The sequence below is a fragment of the Echeneis naucrates genome, chromosome 14, assembly GCF_900963305.1.
Source record: "Echeneis naucrates chromosome 14, fEcheNa1.1, whole genome shotgun sequence".
Taxonomy (NCBI): Eukaryota; Metazoa; Chordata; class Actinopteri; order Carangiformes; family Echeneidae; genus Echeneis; species Echeneis naucrates.
This window is the reverse complement of record NC_042524.1, coordinates 341,369-353,576: the sequence shown is the minus strand read 5'-3', so window position 1 is coordinate 353,576 and position 12,208 is coordinate 341,369. Positions and strand designations below refer to the sequence as shown.

Genomic DNA, 12,208 nt, shown 5'->3' with positions numbered 1-12,208 from the left:
AAAGTCAGAGGCCTGAAGCATCACAGACCCCCCAGAGCAGGTCCCTGTTCAGCTGCTCTTCATCTGCACGAGGCAGAAATGTTCTGTAGGTCTGCTGATCCTCGTGCACAAATTATGAGCTCTGTCCTCGTGACCTGCTCACATGATACAATAGCTGTCACCGTGGTTACACAGTCATTCATCTGATGTAATGTGTCTGTCACTATTACACAACAAGCTGGTCCCTGTCCATGGGGACAAGCCAAAGGGGTCGTGAATGTCCTCTTCTGGACAGGAAGGGGGGACAGCTGTTGTGACACTTTGTCTTATTTTCAGTTTTCCTGCTGATCTGTCTGAAAGGTATGTTCAGTTATTTGGCTCTATTTGTGTTGGGGGGCACTGTGGCAGACTTCCAGTCTAAGGCTCTGCCTGGCTGTTCTACTTGTAATTCATTCAGATTTCCTTCCTTTTTTATGGAACTGTTTCTTTTGATGGGTTCAGTTTATTCTTGAGGGGGTTGGTGGTTTCATGGCGGAGCTTCACAGCGAGGCCGAGGCCTGCAGCAGCTCACTAAACAATCCCTGGTCAGACTTTGGTGTGTTTGAAGAACATGAGCCTGATAACAAAGCTTTTTCAGTGAATCAGACACCTGAGCTGTCAGCCACTGGCCCCAATCAACCCTGTTTATCTTTATATTTTATGGTGTATTTGTTTGTTTCAATGTCTGTTTCTCTTTGCCCCAGAATCACCGCCTGCCATGTTTAACACCCCCACCCACCTTTTCGTCAGAGGCTTTAGAAATCAATCTTTCATACTTTTCATACTATTCAGAAGATACTTTTGTTTCTAACTACATTTATCTGCAGAAAAAAACAGACAAAGAAATGCTGGTGGATGATTTGATATGCAAGTGCTTGAGAGCAGAGCAGATTCTGCAATACTATAATTTATTCATTCATTCATTGAAATAACAGGTACTATTATCGGATGTTTTGCCCCTTCAGGCTGATGCAAGCAAAGAAAAGAACCCAGAGATCCAAACTCACTCTCACTTCACTGTCACAGCAAGGAGGACATCACAATCATAAATAAAGTGATCTTTGGTATGTCTAACCTTTTTATTTATTACATTGCATTACTGTATAATAATGATAGTCGCCCTGAAGAATATGCTTCAGATATAATCTACAGTGAGACTTCAAGCTGTGACTGCTGGGAGTTTGAGTTTACAGCAGAGATGGTAGATAAGGATGGGTCTGATGGTCTGATCTCTGATGCCATAAATCAGAGAACTCAGACATCTGGGGAAGATAAAAATACACAAATAAAAAACATTCTGCACACGAACAAACACCAACCTTCTTACCACCCTGGAAAGAGCTACAAGTAACGGATTGTAGATGGTTGAAGACAGACTGAGGCCGAGCTGCAGCAGATGGAGCAGCAGAGTGTTTCGAGCCTTCTGGGCTGAGGCTCTGTCTGTGGAGGCCGATCTGGCTGCCACCATCACACCGATGTACGAGGAGGTGATGGCCACAGTGGCAGATATAAATAAGAAACATGTATAAACTCTGTCATAATGATCAGACAAGGACCCAACCAACATAGCTATGTCGGAGCAGAAGTCCTTCATCTGCAGACTCTCCAGCTCTTCAAATGGAAATTCTAAAAGTAAAACAACTCGAGTGAGAACATTCAGAGAGCAGAAAGTCCAGACCAGAAGGATGGCCACCCCTGTGTTCCTGACGGTGATGATGGCAGCGTGTCTCAGCGGGTAACACACAGCGACATATCTCTCCACAGACATCACCACCAGGGTGAGAGGAGACACTTCATTTGTGAGGTCAGCAATCATGCTGAGAAAACCACAGACCGGGTATGTCAGCCTGATTCTGCAGGCAGCGATCACATACATTAACTGGCTCAGAGTCATCTGTACAGTGTCGGCAAAAAGAAGGTTAAACAGCAGAACATAACGGGGGGTTTCGTAAAACACTGGTTTACTCCTCAGGGTGAACAACATGGTCCCGTTGATGAAGAGGAACACACAGCAGGGGACTGTAGTCAGTGTGGAGAACAGCGCTCTCTCCAGGATCCCCTGATACTGATGGCCAGCTGTGCCGTTGGCCACAGACTCTTTTCCAGATGACATTTTAAAGACACATTTCGGACATGAACCTCCTGATGTTCCTGTACACTAAGACAGTTAGTTTTCTCCAGTTTGTGAAGATCTGCTGACGGCTCAGTTCACACCAATCATCTGAACTCCAGCTTGCTCCTCCGTGAGCTGAGCTGCTTTTCCTGCTCAGTCTATCCTCACACTGTCTATATGAGCTCTGTCCTCACACCCACTTCATGTGACAGCATCACATGACCACATGCTTACAGTCCGCCAAATGTCTGTCAAAGACATTTGTCTCTTTGTTGCAGGGACAGTTTGGCATTAAAGACTGTCCCATTGGTCCATCAGAGACACTCACCCTGTCATAAAGACAGGCTTCAGGTTTCACACGAATGAAACTGACACATTTCATTTTAAATGATTTTCCTCCTGCAGCTACACAAAGTCTGAGATTCAGACTTAATGTGGACAGAACAACAGAAATTAGAACTCAATCATGTTCTTCTTTTATACTCCGGTCTCATTTTTTGTTGCAACAGTCAGATGTGATCAGCTGATAGATGTTCACTTACTTTATTCCCAAAAATAGTTCTGTGTTGTTTGTAGGACTATTTGGGGGATTTCAGTGTTTCTTTGAACTGCGTTTAGGTGGAGCTGGAGACTCACTGTATTCTTCACATATTTAAATCAACTGATTTTTGGGGGAGATTGTGCACGGAAGTAAAAATTCACAGCTTCTTACTCATCAACATCTTGTTTTGATCTCTGAACCATCAATTCTTATCTATCTTTAACTTTAACCATAATTAACTGACCTGACAGTGATTTCAACACAACAAAACACGTGTATGAATACCTGATTTTCTGTTATTGTAATTAGAACCTGTGGACCACTTTTTCGCCTCTGACTTAATCAGACCAAACTTTTTTTGTGTTTTGTCTCATGTTATTGATAAAGTCAACTGAAAACCTTTATGAACATAGATATAGTATAGTATAGTTATTTCTGGCTTTCAAACAGACCAGTGTTAAAGTTACAGAAGACTTATTGTTGGCTGCTGACTCACATTTAGTTCTTTTAAATGTATCATTCAACGTAGGTTACAGTATCCTCCTTCACCAAATAGAAATCAGACAGGAACAGACTGGAGGGCTGAGGCCACGAAAAAGTTAAACAGTCAAACACTGACAACTGACATTTTACACCAGATTTTAAAATCAGATGGAAGCCAGTACAAAGATGTGAAATGTCATATGTGATTGTGTGATTGACTCAGAAACATTTTGCTGCAGCAGGAATCTGTTCAGACAGGAGAGTTACAGTAATACAGTCAGGATGAAATAAATACATGAAACTTTCATTCTCTAAAACTTGAATGTATTCCAGCAAACACATTCTAGATCTACTGAGACAGACAGACAGCAGAGATGGAACGGTCTGATGTCTGAGGCCGTAGATTGAAGCACTCAGACATCTGGGGAGGAGGGTCACATTCACATAAATAACTATCTGGATGCGCACAAATAATGTTCAGAATGTGTTCGAATTTTAGAGATAGCTAAGAGCAGAATTTGTGCGTAGTTGAGCAGAGAGTGAGGCCGAGCTGCAGCAGATGGAGTGTTTCGAGCCTTCTGGGCTGAAGCTCTGTCTGTGGAGGCTGATCGGGCGGCTACCATCACTCCGATGTACGAACAAGTGAGAGATAAACACAGAATAGGTGAAAGCTTTCTGATACAGGTTAGAGACCGGATTAACCAACACAGCTCTGTCGGAGCAGAAGTCTTTCATTTGCACTCATGAACTGACTGTGTTGGCAAAAAGGAAGTTATACAGCAGAACATAACGGGCTGTTTCACAAAACAGTAGACAGAAGAGAAAACAGCTCCTTTCCAACCGTGATGTTGGTCTGAGACTGATTTGCAAACAGAAAATAGCCCTGTGAGCTGCTGATATTGAAGTCTGATTAACAAACAACTCTACGACCAACACATGAACAATGTTGCTAATTGAAAGAGCTTCCTGACATCCTAAAATGTTAATCAGATTTGTGCTCACACCAACTTCCTGTTCATCACGTCATCTCATCATGACCTCGATGCCATGAAAGGGTCCACACTGTTCAGACCAATGTGGAATGCAAAGCCTGTAAAGTTGTCACACAGTCTGTTGGAGTACTCAGTCAATTTTTATTTTTCTCCATTTTATTGCCCCCCTTTTTGTGGTGGTCTAAGGTAAGGTCCAACCCAGAGGGGTGGACTTTGGGGTCAAAGGTCAAAGGTCAGGAAAGAGTGGAGGTCTCTGAACGAACAGAGTGGACCCCGCAGCTTCATATTGCTGAGGTGAATGACAGACAGGTCCAACACACTGAGTGATTGTGAAGAAGGCCTGCTGGTCACTACAGGCTTCCTCAAATGAAACTGTCTTTTAATGCATCTTACTGCTGCTCTTCAGTATAATCAGATCATTTTCAATCATGTTTAACACATTATTTGTGCTTCTTGTTGTTCTAATCTTTTTACTGGGCTCAGGCTTAGTAAACATATTCTCCTTCTTCTTCTTCTTATCCTTAACATAATTTTGTGTGAAATGGAGAGTGAAATGTTCTTCTATGGTTCCGATAATTAATTTTGCAGCATTAAAATGGGCCATCACACCTTCATTTGGAAGTTTCAAATATTGAAGAGAAAAACTGAGTCACTGTAAACAGTAAATGTGTCTACTGAACAAAAATTCAAGTTTAAACTCTTTTCACTTTGGACTTGTTTGCTTCCTTCCCCCCCATAAGAGCTCAAACACCCACAGGAGGAATTAGTTCCACCAACATTTACTAGAAATACAAATGACTGAGGGTTTAAATATTTAATCAGTCCAAATGAGTTCTCAGGGGATTCAGTCTGAGATGGGGACTTCTCTCACTGACACCTCTGAGAGTTTCAACAAACTAGAACAATATTTCCTAAAAACCATTAACAGATCTCATTAAACAGGAAAATTAGTCCCACTTTTACTGAGCTGCAACTAAAAGGATATTTTTGATGATTTACACAGAAAATCTAAAGATACACATTATAATGAAATCAAATCAAGTTTTCATTAAATAGTTTGGACATACTACCATTTGAATAAAGAGGAAAGTGTGTCCAAACTTTTGTTGGTAATGTACATAGTACTGTACTTATTTAAAGACTGCAACAGCAATATGACTAAATAAACATCAAAAACTACATTTTAGGTCTGTAAAGGTGCCTGTGAAAAAGATTGCAAAAAGGAAAATGTGTGCATAAATTTTCTAGCATTTACATTTTCTCTCTTATCCAAATGTAAACTGATTAATCCCAAAAGTAATTTCTCAATATTTCCACAAACAACAGGTCATGATGCTTTGAATATTTAATGTGTCTAAATGAGTCCTCAGGAGACTCAGCCAGCCGGGGCGGATTTCACTCTGTGCCAATTAAGGAACCTTCCAAAACTGACTGAGCAGAAAAGAAAACTGAACAACTATTTGTTGACCAAAGTGAAATTTAGCCATTTTAAGTTTACTGTCTTCAGCTCAGTCTGTAGCATAAAGACATAATGTGAAAGTCTTCTGTTCCTAAACAGTCAAAAAGACAAAGACCCAGGAGGTCAAAGGTCACCCCCTCCAATCCAGATGGATTTAGAAAACGATTAAATTATGAAAATGACAAGAGATCAGATAACCAATAAAATGAATAAAGAATCACAAAGTGATACAAAACTCTTCTGTTTGGAGGAAACGCTGACAGTTCAATCTATCAACACATCAGTCTGACAAACAACAATAATTGTTTAATGGGAGTCTTTTGTATGCATGTGTTAAATGAAGGAGAATAAACAGAAAAGATAAACGGTTGGAGGACAGCTGCTTTATTCAAGTCTTGTCAGGAATAAATGTTTAATTTTGATACTTCACTAAAGTTTTTATAATGGAAACTTAAGTTTTCTCAGTTTAATTCTTTGTGTTTGTTAAACTTTGACATAATCATCATCACCCCCTGATAATGGATCTGTAAACACTCTGGAGAAATGAATGACATCAATATTTACTGAAAACATTAATGAGTGAAGGTTTAAACATTTGATGGAGGCAAATGAGTCATCAGGAGATTGACTCATTTGTGTCATGAATACTTCTGAGAGGTTCAACAAACTAAAAACAATATTTCCATAACAACAATATCATGCAACTCCTTTGACAGAAAAGTTAGTCCGACTTCCAATGACCTGAAACTAAGACTGTTTTTGTTTATTTTTTATTACATATTAAACAGACCGGAACAGAAAGTAGGCTGTTTGAATGGCAGTTACTGTGATTTTAAATTCCTGCAAAGAAAAAGGTCTTTTCTATTAAATCTTTGATGGAACTTCTGCAGGTGGACTTCATATCATTTATATTCCAGATACCTTTACTTCTGAGTTGAATTCACAGATATTTGGCTAAAATATAACACAATAAACCCTGTGAAGGACTGGAGACCTGTCCAGGGTGACCTGGGTTTGGCAACAGAACCCCCCGTGACCCGGAAACAGATCAGAGGAAGATGGATGGATGAATGATAACAAAATAAATGCTACAAGAATCTCACAACAGCAGTTCCCTCCTTTTGTGACTCGTTTTGGACTCTCTCACTTTGAATCCGTCGGGTCATTCAGTCTGTTCACCGTCCACTCGTCGGCCCAAAGATCGTGTTTACGATCTGTTTCAGTGTCAGAAAGATGAACATAAAGGTACAACATTAATATGTGTGAAGCGTGGTCACGATAAAAGCAATCATAAAAATGGAAACCATTGACTCTGTTACCATGGTAACAATCTGTCAAACTAACTGTTGTACCTTTCATTGGTCCAGTGAGCCACATTCAAATAGTCTTTCCATTAGTCAGACCTCCAAAACTGGAAGTTAGGGTTTATTTTATTCTGAAAACACTCTGATCTGTGAATTTTAATCAAATTTGGCTGACATCATTAACTGTCCTCTTTTGTTCCGCGCTGAGAACAAACTTTGTCCATCAAAATGTCAACAGTGGACATGAACGGCATGAAGGGGATGTGACAGGAACTTAGAATATTGTGGGAAATTAATGACATCATGGGCACGTCAGCCAGCCCTGAAGTGGGTGTGAAGACTGAGTTCATAAGACCGAGTCTAACTGAAAAACTGTTCGTGCTTGTGTTGCATCAACAGGTTATTTGTCTAAAATGTTTGCAAATCAGTCTCAGACCAACATCACAGTTGGAAAGGAGCTTCAGAGTTTAGTGTCATTAGTGCTGTTTTCTCTTCTGTCTACAGTCCCCTGCTGTGTGTTCCTCTTCATCAATGGCACGCTGTTGTTCACCCTGAGGAGTAAACCAGTGTTTTGTGAAACAGCCCGTTATGTTCTGCTGTATAACCTCCTTTTTGCCGACACAGTTCTTCTAGCACACAGTCAGTTAATGTATCTGATCGCTGCCTGCAGAATCAGGCTGACGTATCCAGTTTGTGGTTTTCTCAGCATGATGGGTGGTCTCATTTCTGTGATCTCCCCTCTCACCCTGATGATGATGTCTGTGGAGAGATATGTCGCTGTGTGTTACCCGCTGAGACACGCTGCCATCATCACCGTCAGGAACACAGGGGTGGCCATCCTTCTGGTCTGGACCTTCAGCTCTCTGAATGTTCTCACTCAAGTTTTTTTACTTTTAGAATTTCCGTTTGCAGAGCTGGAGAGTCTGCAGATGGAGGACTTTTGTGGCAAAGAAAGCCTGTTGCTTAATCCAGTGTCTGATCTTTATGAGAAAGCTTTCACCTATTCTGTGTTTATCTCAGCTGGTGTGACGGTCACTTGTTCGTACATCGGAGTGATGGTAGCCGCCCGATCGGCCTCCACAGACAGAGCTTCAGCCCAGAAGGCTCGAAACACTCTGCTGCTCCATCTGCTGCAGCTCGGCCTCACTCTCTTCTCAACTATGCACAACTCTCTGCTCTTAGCTATCTCTATGATCCTTGACAGAATCACATTAATAAGCATCCAATGCTTTCTTTATATCTTTGTCATCATCCTCCCCAGATGTCTGAGCACTCTGATCTACGGGCTGAGAGATCAGGCAATCAGACCCGTCCTCATTTACCACCTCTGCTGTCACCAGAAACACTCAACTGTTCTCTCAGAAAAGGCCAAAGCCAAAATCTGCATACTTATCACTTCATAGATTATTATTTTGAAAACCTGACATTACCCTTGGTAAATACCTGGACAGGACAAGTAACACTACAGGTGAATCAGAAACCTATTGTTGTGTTGTGCCGACAGTTTGCAAATGTGTAGATAAACTAATTAAACACACACAAAAGTCTCTTATTACTGACTGATTCTGCAGGACACAGTGTTAAAGTAACTAATGTGAATTCAGGCCTACAGCAACCATCAGTTCACACCGACAGCCACGTCAAACTGAAAGTGGGTGAAACTCCACAGGCTGCTGCCAAAGTCTGAATGTTGCTTTTCCTGCAGCTTCACTTTATTTCACGTATATATAATACTGATACACTGATACACTGCTTCTCAACCACAACACACACGGCCTGAACGTAGAATTGTTCCTGATAGCAGCTTCTTTACAAATATTACATCTCAAAACTTGCACAGAGATGATTAATTCATGTCATTTTTAATTTGCACACTTGCTGCTTGTTTCTGAATGCAAATTTGTCTCACAACAGGTCACATCCATGTCCGTGACAATGATACAAACTGCAGCATTTACAGCATACGGTCATCAAGCTAGTTTCCCGTGAGGATATCCAGCTGCCACTAAAGAGGGCAGTAAAATATGTGATGGATCAGACAGTCTTCAGATCTTTTAGGGGACAGCACATTGTCCTTGAGTTCGCTTTTAACCTTTGAGCAGATCCTGTGTTTGGTTTAATTCAGATGTAAATATAGATGTGATATTAAACATGAAAGTGGCAGCTTTTGAAGAGCCCTCTTTGTTTTTTTTTCTCTTTTCCAATGTGGAGACAAACCTCCTCACACTCAATGCTTCCACTCCCCAGGTCAGGATAAGGTTAACAGATGAATATATTTGGTTTTAAACCATTCCACTGTAGCCCGGCTTTATGTTTCGTGCTGTTGTCCTACTGGAAGGTGAACCTCTGCCCCAGTCTCAAATCTTCTGCAGACTCCAACAGGTTTTCTTCAAAGATTGCCCTGGATCTAGCTCCATCCATCCATCCTCCCTGTCCCTGCTGAAGAGAAGCACCCCCAGAGAATGCGTCCAGCGTCCCCATGAGCCTCCTGGCTGCACCTCAGATCACTGCTCTTCATGTTGGGCTTGTGAGTTAAGTGGACGGCCGTGCCCTGGTAGGTCTGCAGGTGTGCTGTACTCTATTTCCAGATGGTGGATTGAACAGTGCTCTGTGAGATGCTCAAAGCTTGGGAAATCTTTTTATATTCTGACCCTGCTTTAAACTTCTTGATGCTGTTTGCTTCCCAATGTTCTCTGAGGCCATCACAGAACAACTGAATTTGTACGGAGATTAGATTACACACATTGGTCAATATTTGATCATTCAGCAATCATCAGGCAACTTCTGAAGGCAACTGGTTGCACTCAGAGAAAAGGAGGCTGAATTCCTTTGCACACTGCACTTTTCAGTTTTTTTATTTATTTGTAAAAAAAAAAAAAAGTACATGAATAAAATCATGTATAATTTTCTTTGTACTTCACAGTTTTGTGCCACTTTGTGTTGGTCTTTCACATAAAATTCCAATAAAATATAATTGTTTGTGGTCGTAACAAAGCACGGAAAACGTGACAAAAAGTGGAAAATTTCAAGGGGTATGACTACTTTAGCAGCTCAGGTTGGGTTAGGGTTAGTCTGCTGCAAAAAGTAATAAAGGCTTCATCTGGACACAATAATACGAACAGTACCAAAGTGGTTGCAGTGTAATGAAAGTGTCCAAACCAAAGAATTCACTTCAGCTTTAAGTTGTGTGTCAAATCATCATAATTGCTAATTTTCTAAAGTTAATTTGATGACGTGGATGTGGACATCAGGGAGGAGTTGGTAGACAGACTTTAAACAGTGTGTGGAGCAGGCAGACCTGCAGAGGAGCTCCACTCACATGAAGACAAGCTCGTCCTTGACTGCTTAAAGAGGATGTGGACTTTAGGCTTTGTGATGTAAATATTATGGCATATATGGACTGCTCTCTCAATGCAAACAGAACAAGATTCCTTCTGTTTTTGCTGTCCGGTTGCATTCGGTGCTTTGTACTTTTTCTGTCCCTGAAATTATTTTATGAGCAGATGTCAAATACAACTCAATCCCAGACGACCTTCACAGAGCGGGGTATTCTAGAAAGACAGATTTTTTCCACTGTCACTACAGTACCATGTTTTGTGTTCCTCTTCCTTAACGGGACACTGTTATACACCTTAAGGAGAACAGCTGTGTTTTATGAAACGCCCCGCTACATTCTGCTGTTTAACCTCCTTTTTGCAGATACAGCTCAGCTGGTACAGAGTCAGCTCCTCTATCTGATCGCCGCCTGCAGAATCAGACTGGCATATCCGGTGTGTGGCGTTCTGAGCATGCTTGCTAATCTCACACATGACATCTCCCCTCTCACCCTGGTGGTGATGTCTGTGGAGAGATATGTCGCTGTGTGTCACCCGCTGAGACACGCTGCCATCATCACCGTCAGGAACACAGGGGTGGCAATTGGTGGAGTTTGGCTTTTCAGTTCTCTAAATGTCTTCACACGAGTGTGTTTACTGTTAGCTTTTCCATTTGAAGATCATCAAAGTTTACAGATGAAAGAATATTGTGACAAAAGCAACATGCTGCTCAGCTCGTCGGCTCGTCACTATGACAGAGTCTATACTTATTTCCTGTTTATCTCAGCTGGTGTGACGGTCACTTGTTCGTACATCGGAGTGATGGTAGCCGCCCGATCGGCCTCCACAGACAGAGCTTCAGCCCAGAAGGCTCGAAACACTCTGCTGCTCCATCTGCTGCAGCTCGGCCTCAGTCTGGTCTCGACCGTACAGACCTTATTCATCTTCGCTATCTCAAAGGCCTTAAATAGGTTATTTTTGGTCCATGTTCACATTGTTGTATATGTGTGTATTGTCATCTTTCCCAGATGTCTGAGTGCTCTGATCTATGGCATCAGAGACCAGACCCTCAGACCGGTCCTCCTCTATCACCTCTGCTGTCACCTGAAACTCAAGACTTTTCCAGGCCAAGTCTGAGGTCTCATGTTGGACTGAAGCTTAAAAAAGACACCTTTGTGTTTAGCCCTGCTCCTGATTTTATGATTTGTCCTCCAGGTCATAATTGCTCTGAACAGATCTCTCCTTAATGCTTTATCATAGAAGTGGGTGACTCATTTTAAGTAATTCAGCTGATATGAGGCTTCAGCAGTCTGCTTGGTATTAAGTGGATTTAGCTCCAGTATTGTGCGTTAAAAACTCAGTCTTGGTGTTTCCATCTTTCTTTGTATGACATGTTGGAGGTACAGAAAGATAAAGAAGCTGGTTAACTGAGACACCTGAAACCCTTCCACTGGTTTTATGAATTCCTGCATTCCTTTCATTTCATATTTCAGGGCCAGTTAAGCCATAAAGAGCAGGTATGAAATGATTCAAAGAGCATGAAAAAGCATGCAAAGCTATATTGAAACTACTGTAAATTAAATCATTTCCAAAACTCTAACACATACATACAGCAGAATTTGGAAAGTACAGCTCATGTATCCAGCGTTCCACATTAAGATGATATTAAATCAAATCAAATCAAATCAGATTTATTTATATCACGCAAAATCATAACAAAGTTACATCAAGGCACTTTACATACAGAGCAGGTCTGGACCAAACTCTTTATAAAATGATTTAAAGAGACCAACAGATCCCCCGATGAGCAGGAAAAACTTCCTTTAAGAGGCAGAGACCTCGGGCAGAACCAGGCCGGGGGTCTGCATCGACCGGTTGGATTGGGTTACAGTGCTGATTAGAAACACATTACATTTTTATCACAATTATGATGAACATGAATTATTGAGCACTTTGTCTCCAGTCTGGATTTATATTAGTTTCA

At 41.4% G+C, this 12,208-nt stretch overlaps 2 protein-coding genes and 1 pseudogene across 2 annotated transcripts; 2 read left to right on the top strand and 1 right to left on the bottom strand.

Moving 5' to 3' along the window:
- Window positions 1-1,177: 1,177 nt before the first annotated feature.
- Window positions 1,178-7,134, bottom strand: LOC115054450 (odorant receptor 131-2-like; annotated as a pseudogene).
- Window positions 7,135-7,323: 189 nt separating this feature from the next.
- LOC115054449 (odorant receptor 131-2-like) lies at window positions 7,324-8,313 on the top strand. The gene has a single exon (XM_029519693.1). The coding sequence runs from the start codon at window positions 7,324-7,326 to the stop codon at window positions 8,311-8,313; it is 990 nt and encodes a 329-aa protein (XP_029375553.1).
- Window positions 8,314-10,413: 2,100 nt separating this feature from the next.
- LOC115054448 (odorant receptor 131-2-like) lies at window positions 10,414-11,361 on the top strand. Its single transcript, XM_029519692.1, has one exon. It carries the CDS (start codon window positions 10,414-10,416, stop codon window positions 11,359-11,361), a length of 948 nt encoding a protein of 315 aa, XP_029375552.1.
- Window positions 11,362-12,208: the final 847 nt, after the last annotated feature.